The 15,372-nt window shown below is 40.6% G+C and overlaps 1 protein-coding gene and 1 pseudogene across 3 annotated transcripts in view; one reads left to right on the top strand and one right to left on the bottom strand.

The window, feature by feature from the left end:
• The window catches only part of VPS26A (VPS26, retromer complex component A), a 29,038-nt gene extending 15,501 nt beyond the window's left edge, over positions 1-13,537 (bottom strand). Inside the window, exons 1-2 of one of the 3 annotated variants that reach the window (XM_029931802.1) lie at positions 13,380-13,537; positions 5,386-5,535 (exon numbers count right to left, since the gene is read on the bottom strand). In XM_029931802.1, coding sequence (XP_029787662.1) covers positions 5,386-5,535; positions 13,380-13,382 — 153 coding nt within the window. In that variant the 5' untranslated portion in view covers positions 13,383-13,537. Of the gene's footprint in view, positions 1-5,385; positions 5,536-13,025; positions 13,180-13,379 lie in introns of those variants that run through there. The other 2 variants (XM_029931801.1, XM_029931803.1) reach the window with 2 other exon arrangements.
• On the top strand, positions 11,592-11,792 carry LOC115286049 (annotated as a pseudogene).
• Positions 13,538-15,372: the final 1,835 nt, after the last annotated feature.

Here is a 15,372-nt window from a genome sequence, read left to right as displayed (position 1 = left end):
TTGTTTGATGTTTTACCACAATTAGACTCAGCTTATGGATTTTTGCCAGAATATCACAGAAAATGAAGCTGTCTCCTCAGTGTATCTTACTAGGAAGTACATGATGCCAATTGGTGATCATCTGGTCAAGGTGATCTACCAGGTTTCTCCAATTTGAAGTTACTTTTTCCCCTTTACTATTAACAAGTAATTTGAGATATGTGAGACTCTGTATATATGTGTAAAAGGCCATGAAAACAAAACACAGGGAAATAATCCATATATAAAACATACTCAGGGGCACTGGGTGGCTCAATCAATTAAGCATCTGACTCTTGATTTCGGCTCAAGTCATGATCTCAAGGTTTGGGAGTTCAAGCCCCCACATTGGGCTCTGTACTGACAGTGCAGGGCCTGCTTGGGATTGTCTTTCACTCCTCTCTCTCTCTGCTCTTCTCCCCGCTCATACGTTCTCTCCCTCTCTCTTCTCTTTCTCTCTCAAAATAAATAAACGTAAAAAAAAGACATTCATTGCTCTAAGAGGCCAATCTCAAAGCTCATTCTTCAGCATATAATATTCCATAGATGTCTCAAATAATGCTGTCTTCAGGAGCTATGTAAGGGGTGAAATTCATCTACTCTGTGTTTAAGACAAACATGTATCAATTTCCACACCATTTATAGTATTGTTTACAATGAATTACCAAGATATCTATACTTTCTTGTTGCTGGATACTGTGGTTTCCCAAAATAATTTCAACTGCTGCCAGAAGAATAAGGTCCATGTTCTTGAAAGATACTTCAGTATTAAACTATAAAGCCCTTAATTTCAGAATAAACCTCTCTATTCACATTTGTAACAGGGAATTCAGAATTCACTGTGGGTGGCGTGGCTTTGGTACCACCACTTCAAACTATTTACTTATCACTGACTAACCTGAAAGAACATTAAGGAATTATACCTTATGAACCCACCGAAAATATACCCAGAAAAATTACTATCAAATTTTTCACAATTCTCCACCATTATTGTACTAATAATTTACTTAAATAATAAACAATAATTAAACAACCAGTTAAGACTCTCTCAAAACTATTGAGAAAGCCTAGTGATATGAGTTGTAGTTAATTTTATTTTTTATTTAATTTTTTAAAATGTTTCTTTTTAAGAGTGCGCATACGGGGCGCCTGGGTGGCTCAGTCGGTTAAGCGTCGGCTTCGGCTCAGGTCAGATCTCATGGTTCGTGGGTTCGAGCCCCGCGTCGGGCTCTGTGCTGACAGCTAGCTCAGAGCCTGGAGCCTGTTTCAGATTATGTCTCCCTCTCTCTCTGACCCTCCCCTGCTCCAGCTGTCTCTGTCTCTCAAAAATAAATAAAAAGCATTAAAAAAAAAAAAAAAGAGTGCGCATACGTGCAAGTAGGGGAGGGGCAAAGAGAGGGGGCAGAGGATCCAAAGTGGGTTCTGGGCTGACACAGCAGATAACCTGACGCAGGTTATCTGTGAGATCACAACCTGAACCAAAGTCGGACGCTTAACCAAATGAGCACTCTTCCTCTCTCTCAAAATAAACTTTTTAAAAACGTGAATACAATTTAGAGAACAGGAGAAAATATTTGTGAAACATAACTGATAATAGACTTGTATCCAGCATATAAAAAGAACTCTTGTAACTCAATAAAAAGACAATCCAATAAAAAAAAGTCAAAGAATACGAACAGACTTTTCTCCAAAGACACACAAATGGCAATAAGCACATGAAAAGATGTTCAGTATTAGTCATATGGAAATGCAAACTCAAACCATGATGAGATATCACTTCATACCCACTATGGTGGCCATAATAAAAAATATAGACAATACTGTCGTGCCAAAAAAGTGAAGAAACTGAATCCTCATACATTGCTGGGAAGAATGTAAAATGGTGTAGCTGCTTTGGAAAAGACTGGCAGTTCCTCCAAAAATTGACTGAGCAATTCTACTCCTATGTATATAAACCCAAGAGAAATGAAAACATATTCACACAAAAACCTGTACACAAATGTACAGCATTACTCACAATAGCCATAAAGTAGAAACCCAAATGTCCTCAATTGATGAACTCGATAAAGGAAATGTGGTATATCCCTCCATATTCCACATGGATATATATTGGAATATTAGCTAACCATAAAAAATGTTTTGATACATGCTACATGAACAAACCTTGAAACCATTGTGCTAAAGGAAATAAGGCTGACACGAAAGGACAAATTTTGTATGACCATCTTTAAGAAATACCTAGAGGGGCACCTGGGTGGCTCAGTCAGTTGAGTGTCTGACTTCAGCTCAGGTCATGATCTTACAGTTTGTGAGTTTGAGCCCCACATCAGGTTTGCTGTTCTCAGCGCATAGACCCCTTTGAATCTTCTGTTCCCTCATCCCCATCCCTCCCCCACTCACACTCTCTCAAAAATAAATAAAACATTAAAAAAAAAAAAGAAACCAGAACAGGAAAATTTGCATATTACGAAGTTAAAGAAGCCTATCTGAAAAGGGTAGGTACTGTATGACTCCAACTACGTGACATTCTGCAAAAAGTAAAACTATGGAGACAATAAAAAGATCAGTGGTTTGGGGGCAGGATGGAGAAGATGAACAGGCAGAACAATCAGGGGCAGGGCAGGGAGATGACTAGGTAGAACAAAGAAAGAGTATTTTTTGGGCAATGAAACTACACTGTATGATAGTATAATGATGGAAATATGTCATTATACATTCGTCCAAACCCACAGAACAACAACACTAAGAATGAACCCTCAGGTAAACTATGGACTTTGGGTGATTATGATGTGTCAATGTAGGCTTGTCCTTGGTAAAAACGATCCCACTCTGGTGAGTGATGTTGATAATGAGACAGGCTATCCATGTCTAAGGGCAGGAGCTATACAAGAAATATCTGTACGTCCCCCTGAATTTTTTTGTAAACCTAAAACTGCTTTAAAAAACAATTCTTAGGGGCGCCTGGGTGGCTCAGTCGGTTAAGCCTCTGGCTTCGGCTCAGGTCAGATCTCACGTTCGTGGGTTCGAGCCCCGCGTCAGGCTCTGTGCTGACCGCTAGCTCAGAGCCTGGAGCCTGCTTCCAGTTCTGTGTCTCCTTCTCTCTCTGACCCTCCCCCTCTCAATCTTTGTCTCTCTCTGTATCAAAAATAAATAAAACATTAAAAAAAAAAAACAATTCTTAAAAAGAAGATCTGGGGGGGAAAAAAGTATGCACACAGAAATTCACATGTCAGGAATACCATAAAAAAAATTTATTCTTGCTTGAATGGGATGTCAGACCTCTCAGAACTTCAAAATTACATCTAATGTATGAAGGATTTTTCTGCAGAGACCCTACAACGCAAAGCCAAGTTTGGAAACCAATTATTTCAGCCTAACCTCCTTAATTTTAAGATGAAATCCATAAAGTTAAATGACTGCCCAGAATTACCTACAAAGACTGGTAAAGTCAAGGCTAGATCTTCCAACTCTAAGCCAACAGTCTTTTTTATTATATTCAGATATTTCAGAAAGCCCAGACTTGTTCTTAGTGAACATGCTAGGTCACAAATAATCAATGCTTGTTTTCTTCTCTTTTGAGCTTTCTTTTCAAAATACTCATAAATCATCTATTTAATAGTTTGTTTTAAAGGCATGCCAGGAATCAATATTAACAGCAGTTACAACATTTGCGAAGTTAATAAAAAAAGAAAACCAAACATCATGTCTGGGGGGGAAGGGACCACTACCACATATACTCTTACCAACAGAATTGAACTTGTGTCTGATCAAGTCTCTAGATCCAGCTACCAATTTACAGCCAATAACTCTATGATGAGTATCCAATCACAGAGAACTCTGCAGTTCAAGTGTCCCAAATTCTTCAAAGTATAAAGAAAAAACAGGCATGAAGAGGGAACCAGAGATTGAAAGAGATTTAAAAGCTTTATCAGTCTTTTTAAAGGAACAAGACTAAACAATTAAGAAACACAAGGGACTTCATTATGATAAAAGTCAGCACAGTGGCTGGCTTCTTTTGAGAAGAGACTACGATTGAGATGAGCCATAGGAGCAACTGGCAAAGTTCTCCTTCTTGACTTTAGTGGTAATTACAAGAAAATACACTTTATGATGATTTATTTTCTGGTTTTTCTCTCTGTGTTTTATTTCACAATAAAAAGGTTAAAAGTGAAAAAAAATCTCAGTTCAATAAATAATCAGATTCTAGATACATTATCTTTTGAGCAACAGAAAACATTTATCTATAAAAGGTTTATCATTTTAAAAAATGTAATATATAGTTATTATTAATTATGTCTACATATGATCTCTAGCAATTCCAAAAATAGAATGTGAAGGCCCACTGGTTTTAAAAATCACACTGAAGTAGCTTTATTACCTTCAACATGCCCCTCTCCCTTTTTCGGTCCTATAAACATCAGCCATGAACTCCTAATTGGCCCAGATGACATAAGATTATGTTAAACCAGACAATAAATGTTCCCTGCTAGACTTAAAAACAAACAAAAATTATGATCTATCGTTATCAATCATATTCGCTAAGGTGTAAGATTATTCTTCTACCAAAAAAAAGATTTTTCTTCTACATTGCTTGATAAGGAAGTGGGGGAAAGGTGAAACCTTACAGAAGGAATCATAAATGTGTCTAACTATTCATTCATAGATACTTTCCAAATGTACATTAAAACCTTTACAGAGTACCCAGAAATGAGATCAATAGACATAACGGTGGTAATGCAGAGAGATAAGCTACAAAGAATGAGAAAGAAATTTTTAGAAAGGTATACTAAAGAATTATCCCCAATCTCTACAACTCAACTTAATGTAAAAGGAGAAATAAACTTTTGAGTGGATCACAGCCCCACTGAAGAAACTAAGGCAAAACAGATGCATAGTCACAAACACAAAATTCTGCATACAATTTTAGACTCTGCCCCTGTAATCCTTCCAGTTTAAAGAATCAGTCTCTCCTGTAGGGGAGCCTAGGTGGCTCAGTCAGTTAAGTGTCTGACTCTCGACTTCAGTTCAGGTCATGAACTCATGGTTCGTGAGTTTGAGCTCCAAGTCAGGCTCCATGTTAATAGTGTGGAGTCTGCTTGGGATTCATTCTCTCTCTCTCTCTCTCTCTCTCTCTCTGTCTCTCCCCCTCCCCCCCATTCTCTCTCTCTCAAAACAAATAAATAAACTGGGGGGTAAAAAAGGAATCTTTCCTGTAAATACTCTAACAGAATCAAGGATTTTACCTGACCTTCTAAAAAAAACCTCCACCTCTAACAAAATCATTCAAATTTAGAAACAGCACAGACAACTTTGATGATGAATTCTAATGTCCTACAACTAGGCAGTTCTCCCAAACAAAAGATTTACCTTTCCTGAAACAGACTCTCCATCATAGAAAAGATAGTGTTTTTCTACTTTGCCATCTTCAGTTTTCATCTCGGCCATTTTCCTGGTTTCCCCATCATTAAGGACAACGTCGATCTCACAAATGGGTCCAAAAAAGCCTCCAAGAAAACTCTGAAATAAAAGGAAAATACTCATAATTATGTGTTATCAGACAGCACATTTTGTAATTCAAATATAATTACCTATGACCTACAGTTAAACAGACTACAAATCTGCAAGTACAACAAGGAAATAAGAACTTAAATTCCACATCAAAACTAAACAAATTTACTGGGGCGCCTGAGTGGCTCAGTCAGCTAAGCGTCCGACTTCAGCCCAGGTCATGATCTCACGGTTTGTGAGTTCAAGCCCTGTCTGTGCCAACAGTCCAGAGCCTGGAGCCTCCTTCAGATTCTGTGTCTCCCCTTCTCTCTACCCCTCCCATGCTCATGCTCTGTCTCTCTCTGTCTCTCAAAAATAAAAAAAGGTTTAAAAAAACATTTTTAAAACCTAAACAAATTTAGGAGTACCCAAGCTGAGTCAGTTGGAAGACTATGCAACTCTTGATCTTGGGGTTGTGAGCTTGGGCCCCACAGTGGGTATAGAGATTACTTAAATAAAAAATCCTAAAAAAAAAAAAAAGAGAGAGCGAGAGAGAGAACCTAAACAAATTTAGTATAACAATGCACATACAGCTAATATTGTACTGTACATTAAAACCTGTTAAGAGGACAACTTTATGTTGTATTTTTTACCACAATTTCTTAAAAGACAAAAAAAAAACCCCTAAAATTTAAACATGCTATAATTTCAATCATGCCATAGCTAGCCACTATAATCAATTACTAACATATACCAGAAATCTAAAAAATTCTTTTTTTCAAGTTTATTTATTTGAGAGAGCACACAGGAGAGGGGCAGAGCGAATCCTAAGCAGGTTCCATGCTGTTAGCATGGAGCCCAACTTGGGGTTCAAACCCACAAACTGAGAGATCATTACCTGAGCAAAAATCAGGAGACAGACACTCAACAGACTGCACCATCCAGGCACACCTAAAAAATTAATTCTTAATATCTGGATTTGAAAAGCCACCTTTATTCTTCTGTGTGGCTCTTTCATATAGCAGAACTCATACAATCCAAATTATGTGTTGAAATCCAACTGAATTATTACAGTGTTCTACTTACTATAAAATGTACTGCTCTGTGGGTCTGAATAGGATGTGTTACATTGTATAAGCTCTTGGAATAAATAAAACTGAGTCTAGTGGAAGAGACTAAATTTCTGTGAATTTTTCCAAAGAAAATGTATAAGCTGGGGCGTCTTGATTGCTCAGCTGGTTAAGCATGTGACTTCAGCTCAGGTCATGATCTCGCTGTTTGTGGATTCGAGCCCTGCATCGAGCTCTGTGCTGACAGCTCAGAATCCGGAGCCTGCTTCAGATTCTGTGTCTCCCTCTCTTTCTCTCTGCCCCTCCCCAGCTCACACACTCTCTCTCTCTCAAAAATAAAATAAATGATCATTAAAAAGAAAGAAAGAAAATGTATAAGCATTGTTCTGTAAATCCTGAATATGACAGAAATATAAGGGACAAAGCTCAATTGCTAATAAATTCCAAAACACATTAGTTGGTAATAATATAGACTCCATTAGCAATTCCAGTATCAAATATAGCTGAGATTATTTTTGTCACTAAAGAAAGCTGGTCTTCTACTCTTTTTAAAAATTTTCATGGAGTGGGGCACCTGAGTAGCTCAGTAGGTTGATCTTCCAACTCTTGATTTTGGCTCAGGTCATGATCCCAGGGCTGTGGGATGAGCCTCGCATCAGGCTCTGTGTTGGGGATAGGGCCTGCTTAAGATTCTCTCTCCCCCTCTCACTCTGCCCCTCTGCTCTCTCTAAAATAAAAATAATAATGATAAAATTTACATGAAGAACCATCTCCTGTCATCTTATATCCCTTCTTAGTTTGCCCTACACATACATAGTAATCTCTTAAAAACACAAACCTAACCATATTGTTTAAAATCCTTCAACGGGCTGGTGAGAACAGAAACTGAAACAACTACTTTAGAAAACAGGTGGCATTATCTGGTAAAGCTAAACATATACATATCCCATGACCCAGCAATTATACCCCTAGATATCTACCTTAACGAGAAACTCTGACACATGAACCAGGAAACAAACGTAAGAATGTTAATAACATCATGGTTCATAACAGCTCCAAATAGGAAACAATGCAAATATCCATCAACAAGAGAATGGGTACATAAATTTTAGTCTATTATTCATAAAACAAGCAAAGGAATGAGACACAACTATACACGATGACTCATACACACACTAATATTGAAAGAGGCCAGACACAAAAAGAATACACATGCAGTATGACTCCATTTATCAAAAAGCTAAAGACATGTAACATACACTTTAGTATTAGAAGTCAGGAAGTGGTTAGAAGAGAGCACAGAGGGAGCTTCTAGAGTGCTAGTTACGCTGCTTGTTTTTATCTGAGCACTTCATAAACAGGTTCACTTTGTGAAAATACATCAAGCTGTGTGTCTGTGCACTTTTCTGTACTTCACTGTCACACACACACACACACACAGTATTCCCTGACGTGGACTACATGTATCTGGCTCTATCTATATCTCCAATCACACCAGCTTCAAAGTATCCAAGTTAATCAAATTGGCCATTTTCCTTCTCAACCTAGACCAAGTATCCTTTACCTAACTATTCATCCTCTAAGTCTCGGGCTGACTCATTTCCATAAAGAGGCCTTCCTTTCCTTCCTAACACAAACTAAAGTCTCCAAATTTAGGCCTCCCAACACCATGTAGTTTTACATTACATTTATTATACTGTGTGCTTATTCAATACCTGACTCCCTGACTGAACTGTACACTCCCTGAGGACAGACACTCTATCCTTTGCTCATCACTGAAGACACAGTAGCTAGGGGTAGGATGTGGCATTTAGTAGAAAGCATTCAAATATATACTGAATCTTAATGTTGAATAAAACACATATTGTCCTGGGGACCCTGGGTGACTCAGTCAGTTGAGCATCCGACTTCAGCTCAGGTCATGATGGTGGTTTGTGAATTCGAGCCCCACATCGGGCTCTGTGCTGACAGCGTGAATCCTTCAGATCCTCTTCTCTCTCTCTGCCCCTCTCCCTCTCAAAAGTAAACATTTAAAAAAAAAAACTTTAAAAAATTTAAAATAAACAAAATTAAAAACACATACTGTCCTGATTTTTAAAAAATAGATACAAAGAAAGGGAGTTAAATCTGGAATATTTGGTCAAACTAGCCCTCCCTCAAAAAGTCAGCATTGGTGCAGTAGCTGAGGCTAGAGCAAGGAACCTGTATCAAGTCTCAGTTCTGTCATCAGGCGGCAGAGTAACAGCAAGCAAGCTAATGATCCTCCTAAAACTCAGTAGGTCCCTGGGTGATACCATGATCAAAGAAGATGGTGTTTTCCTAAATTCTGAGTTTGCTTGTTTTTATTAAACCTATATTAACAAAAAGATTCTGATTTCAGGGATGCCTGGGTGGCTCAGTCCATAAAGCATCTGACTCTTGGTTTCTTTCTACTCAGGTCATGATCTCACAGTTTGAGTTCAAGCCCTACATCCAGCTAAGCACTGATAGTGCAGAGCCTGCTTGGGATTCTCTCTCTCCCCTCTCTCTCCCTGCCCCATCCCACTTATGCACTCTCTCTCTCAAAATAAATAAACTTAAATAAAATAAAATGGGCATGCTAAAAAAAGGACTGTAATTTCAAAAAACCAGCTCAAAGAATTGCCAGATTTCTATTTTTGACATACTACAAAAACACAAACAGCATTCATTCCTTTCAACGATGATTTTTCTTTTTACATTTATTTATTATTGAGAGACAGAGAGAGACAGAGCACGAATGGGGTTGGAGCAGAGAGAGGAGACACAGACTCTGAAGCAGGCTCCAGGCTCTGAGCAAGCTGTCAGCACAGAGCCTGACGCAGGGCCCGAACCTGCAAACCGTGAAATCATGACCTGAGCCAAAGTCGGTCGCTCAACAGACTGAGCCACCCAGGCGGCCCCCTTTCAACAATGCTTTAATCTTTTTTTGGCAGCATTACAAATAAAGTCCATTTTAACCAGAAAACTAATTTTAATCAGAAAACGATTCTCAACTCAGAATGAAAAACATCAGTGACAGGTCACATGCACTGTCCCTTCCTTGTTAGCATTCATACTCCCAAGTTTTAAATTTACAACTTGCTCAGGGGCACCTGGGTGGCTCAGTCAGTTAAGGGTCTGACTTCGGCTCAGGTCACGATCTCATAGTTCGTGGGTTCGAGCCCCATGTCGGGCTCTGTGCTGGCAGCTCAGAGCCTGGAGCCTGCTTTGGATTCTGTGTCTCCCTCTCTCTCTGCCCCTCCCCTGCTCACGCTCTGCCTCTCTCAGAAATAAATAAAAATTGTCAAAAATAAAAAATAAACATTACAACTTGCTCAATGGTCTACGTTCTCCTGAGGGCTACAGATATGACAATGCACAGCAGCTCAAAATCAGTCTGCTGATATTTACTTATTATCAACTACGTGCAAACTACTGAGCCAGCCAAGGTGGCAGGAAGGGGGTGAGGGGGTGAAAGGGTAGAAGACAACAATCTCATTTAAGATATAAAATAGAAGCAGGAAAATAAAAATCAATTGTCTCCTTCCCCTTTAAGACTTCCCAGAGCTGCTTCCAGGAAAAATGAGATTTGAAAACTACAAAAATTCTTTTACAAATAAAAGCAAATATTATGGTAACTTTCTCACATATGGACACTTAACACATAGAGATGATTTTAGGATTTAAAAGCTGACATTAAAAGATCAAAATTTAAAAATATAACAAAAATCAAAATTGCCACCCATTAAAATAGTGTAAAAGGGGGACACCTGGATGGCTCAGTCAGTTAGGCTAGGCGACCAACTCCTGATTTCAGCTCAGGTCATGATCTTGCAGTTCGTGAGATCGAGCCCATACGGGGCACTACATAGACAGCGCGGAGCCTGCTTGGGGTCCTCTCTCTCCCTTTCTCTCTGCCCCTCCCCCACTCATACTCCCTGGTCTTCTAAAACTTCACAATTAATAACATAATTATAATTAAACAGTAAATCTTATTGACACGATAGATAAAAATTAAAAATTCCTACACATTAAAGTGAAAGCTATGTGTCATCCTCTATTACTTTCTGTATGCATGAAGTATGTCCTAACTAAAAATTTAAAAAGTAGACTAACTTTTCAGCATAATCAAAACACTAAGATGGGGGACAGATTAGTTTTTAAAGGCCTAGTTATAGCAAATGCAGAAGCACAAAAGGTTGAGTAATATACTACAGTACTTTAACAAGATTAAGTTAACAACACCATGAGAATTTAGCACCAGGTTAACATCCAGTTTTTCATACTAGGACACATCAAAAACGAAACTAATCTTATCAAAGGCCTCCAGAAAACTGTCAACGTCTTACAATTAACAAGTAGACAACAGAGAGAAAAAAACATCTGAGGAAAACGTTTGTCTTTTCTTTATTTTTTTTTGTGTATGTACTCTTGAGAAAGACCGAACATGAGTGGGGGAGGGGCAGAGAGAGAGACAGACAGACAGACAATCAGAGCCCAGTGGTGGGCTGGGGTGTGGGGCCCACGTGAGCTCCTCCTGACCTGAGCTGAAGTCGGGTGTTTAATCGACTGAGCCACCCAGGGGCCCCTTTGTTTTCCTTCTAAAAGGAGTTTGAAAGAAAAAGGATTGGTCTACCCAAAGTCATGCGTTTTAAGTTTTTATCACATGGTACGCATCTTCTGTCATTTCTAACAAAAAGTCATAAAATTAAAATCTTTTTATTTTTTATTATTTGCCTCAAATTTTAATAGTTTTCCTGATATGTAAAAAAATCAAAATACATAACTGACAGGATGGTGAAGATTAGGAGGTGGAAAGGGAATGAAAATTGTAAAGAAGGTTAGTATACATTAATAGAGTGAAAAGTGAAAGACTAGTTTAAAGTGAAAGACTAGTCAGTTCTTTTGGCGAAGATATCTTTAAGTGAGCATTTAGAATATGAGATTTTCAGGAGCAATACTAGACAATAATATACAAGTCCAAACTCTTTCGTAGCCTTTAAAAAGCTAACCTGCATCGCTTCTCTGCCTTTTGGCTAAGATCAAGTGTAGTATCTGTTCACGTCAGCTTAATAAAAAGCTAACCTGCAATATACACAACTATTAAAAGATTACAGCACTGTTTTTACAGTTTTCTAATTGTGGCCTAACCTTCCTATCACCTTTGGGTTAATTTAAGATTTTCCATATAATTCAGAAAACCCAAATTGAGCATTACCACCCGGCAAAATTACATGTGAATATGTTAAAAGTCAACAAACTTTTTAGCCTTTCGCTACCTCCAGTGGATGTAAAGAAATGCAAAGGCTCTCAAAATTTACACAAGCAATGAAACAGCAAATTTTCTTGCATAGATTACATTTATGTCCACTTCAGTATTATAAAGCTTTACAATTTATGTTTGATGAGTAAGTTGAAAATAAATTGCTTAGTCTATTCAAAACCTTATCAGAAGTAATAATTTTAAAAATAAGCAAAAAATAGGAGGGCCTTTTATGTCTTCTTGGCAAATTATATTCCATTAAAGAAGACTTCCCTATAACTCCCTGACTAGGCAAGGTCTCCTTTTTAGATTTATCACAACTGTAATTTCCACCTTAAATAAATAATTTCCACAAATAGACATTTACCTCCCTCTAGATTGTAAGCTACAAGAGACCAATGCCTGTTTCAGACTTGCTCATGGCCCCTAGCCAGCCTAAGTAATTATTTGTTGCATGAAAAAAAGGGTCCCCAGTTTAAGAATGAATAGGTCTGTCGTTACTTTTCCGATTTTAATTAAATCAACACGATTTCTGGGTTTTAAATGTATTTATTCAAAACAATTTTTAAAAATATTTTTTAAACAAACCTAGCTGCTTCTTCAGCCAGCTCTCAAGCAGTTTACTGAACTGCTTTGGGAAAGCTAATAGGATCAGGAGAGCACACAGTAGGCGCCCGACGTACACTTGCTAAATGAAACGAACACCATGAAGTGAACCAAATGAGAGCCAATCTAGAGACGGCCAACACACACAAAGTTAAGCCCCTGTGCTTCCCACTGACTGGTTAGAGTACTCTGATTTCCCTCCCTTCTCTGCTCCCTAGGCCATTTCAGCATCCCGACGCGTTAAGTTTCTAGAAAATGGTCTGGGGAAGGAAACAGAGCCAAAGCTAAGAGCGACCACAAAACCAGTGTTTTGAATTAAAATCATCCCACTTCAACGTCCTTTTCTTTTTCTCTCCCATTCTACAAGTGTCAACATCAAGGCTGAACGAGGGTCAGAATGTCACCACATCGTGATTAAAAAGAAACAAAAAAACAAAAAACGTAGTTTATCAAGCTCGTGACACACTGAGAGTGATCCAGTACTTCCCCCCGCCCAACACCAGCCCGGAACTGGGGGACTCCCGGGTCACTCCACCTGAAGGGAAACTAGGCTGTCCGGGAGGAGCGGAGGGACTGGCTACCTTGGAAGGGGAGGCGGCGCTGAGCCCCCGCAGAGGCGGGGTCCGAGTACCCAGCCAGGGCCCCCACAGCCGGTCGAGGAAGGCGGGCAGAGGCTCCGACATGGCCAGGAGAGCGCGCAGCCGCCCGCAGGTGCTCGGGCCTCTGCGAGACCGGGAAGAGGCGGCCCCGCCCGCCCTTCCCCGATCCCGGGGTGGCCAGACAGGCCTAACCCGGCTCCCCGCCCTGCTCGCCTACCCCCTCCTGCCGCTCCCCTCCGCCCCACCCGCGACACCCGGCCCGCCGTTGGCCCGCCCGCTCGCCGCGCGCTGTAGGGCCAGGACCGGAGGCGAGCGCGCGGGCCGTCGCGCACTCACCATTGTCAGAGCCGCCGCCGCTTCCCCCTCACTTCACTCTGCTTCCCTCAGGAGAACTCCCAGTCCAGATTCCCTCCGCCCCAGCACCAGTCACGTGACCTGGAGCCGCTGGCCGCACGTGACCCCTCCCTTCCTTTCCCTCTCTCTCACTGCTCAGGTCCCCTCCCGGTCCCTTGCCCCGCCCCACTGGCCAGCCAGGCCCTGAGGACTGGCAGTTTGGAGGCGGGGCCTCGTGCTCCACCCTACGGCTGGGGAGGCGGGGCCACTGAGTGCCGTAGAGTGGGTGGGGCCTGGGCAGACGCAGGCACCTCAGGCCCTCCTCTCCCTCTCTTCCGTCACGTGAGGGGCGGTCGGCTGACGGGCTTTGCCACGCCCAGTTCCTCTTCCCTGTGGAAGTTAACTGTGGAGTAACTAGAGAAAAAGGAAGGGAGGGTTTGTCTCCTCGGGTGGGTTACTGGGCCCCCGAGGCGAAGGGTCGCTGTTACCCTAGGCCCTGTTTCCATAGGCCTCGCAAGGTACATGCTCTCTTAATCTAGGGATTATGAATTTTTCCATCTTTCTGGAACTCTACCCTGCTCCCTCTCCCTCTGAGAGCTTCTGGGTTTTGAGAACTTGTTAGCTTTGCAGCCTCGGGAGAGCCGACCAATAGAAAAAAAGGTGAGGGTGCTACATCCGTTGCTTAGTAGAGTACTCGGATAGCTCGCGATCTAGCCCCGCCCTCCCCCAGGCCTTGCTGAGTTAGGGGTGAGGTGGGGGAAGCCTTCCTAAGACAGGTGATGCTGCTACCCAGTACTCTAGTGTTGACCGTATCCTGACACTGTTGTAGCCTACAGGCCCTCTAGTTGAATGGAATGCTGTTTTAGTTTTTAAAAGCAGTGTCGAGCCACCACGGTGTATTCTGTAAATGACCAAAGCAAAAAAAAAAAAAAAAAAAAAAGGTCTGAACACACCGTCATTACCCCATCATAACAAAGCAAAGTCAAGTTTGTGCGGCAGGGTCATAAAGCAAGCATAAAATTAGAATATGGTCTCTAGCCACAATAAAATTCAACTAGAAATAACAAAAAGATAGAAAATCCGCAAACAGACTATGCAACATAATCCTAAACCTCTATGTCTAATAACAGGTCAGTGGAAACTTAAAAATAGTTTGAATTATGGAGCGTCTAAGTGGCTCAGTCGGTTGAGCCTCCGACTCATGTCATGATCTCACAACTCGTGGGTTCAAGCCCCACGTCCTGCTCTGCGCTGGCAGCCCAGAGCCAGGAACCTACTTCAGATAATGTCTCCTGCGTGTTCAGCCCCTCCCCCGCTCATGCTATGTCTCTCTCAGAAATAAAGATTGAACTAAAAGAAAATGAACATACAACATTGCAGAATGAAGTATTTACAGAGAGGTCTGTAGCTTTAAGTGCATGTATTTGAAAAGTTTTAAAATCAACAAATGTAAGTTCACATGGGAAATAAAAGTATCTGAGCAATGTGGAGGGGAGCAGGGGGTGTAAAGGAACTATACTTCCTTTTCTACTTTGCTGTGAACTTAAAACTTCTCTAAAATCAAAAACAAAAATATTAAGTAAGTCCTCACAGGAATGCTTTATCTTCAATAAAGATGCCATGACAGCTCAATGAGGGAAGGACAGTCTCTTCCACAAAAGATGTTGGGAAAACTGGATATCCACTTACAAATGAGTAAAATTGGACCCTTATCTTACACCATATAGAGAAATTCACTCAAAGTGGGCTTAAGACTTAACACTATAAAGCTCATAGGAGAAAACATAGAAGAAAATCTTTGGACTTGGCAATGATTTCTTGAATATGGGGAGATCAACTACTCCTGACTCTTATTAGGATCAATACTTTACAACTGGTTAGGGTAGAAGAGCTGATGATCTGACTTGCAGTACAGTTCTTTTTAACTCTACCAGACTACCCACTTGACATTAGTAAATAATAGGAATACCTGGGTGGCTCAGTTGGTTAAGCATCC

This window comes from Suricata suricatta, chromosome 2, assembly GCF_006229205.1.
Source record: "Suricata suricatta isolate VVHF042 chromosome 2, meerkat_22Aug2017_6uvM2_HiC, whole genome shotgun sequence".
Classification (NCBI taxonomy): domain Eukaryota; kingdom Metazoa; phylum Chordata; class Mammalia; order Carnivora; family Herpestidae; genus Suricata; species Suricata suricatta.
Note: the sequence above shows the minus strand (reverse complement) of the source record. Positions and strands in the feature narration are given on the sequence as shown.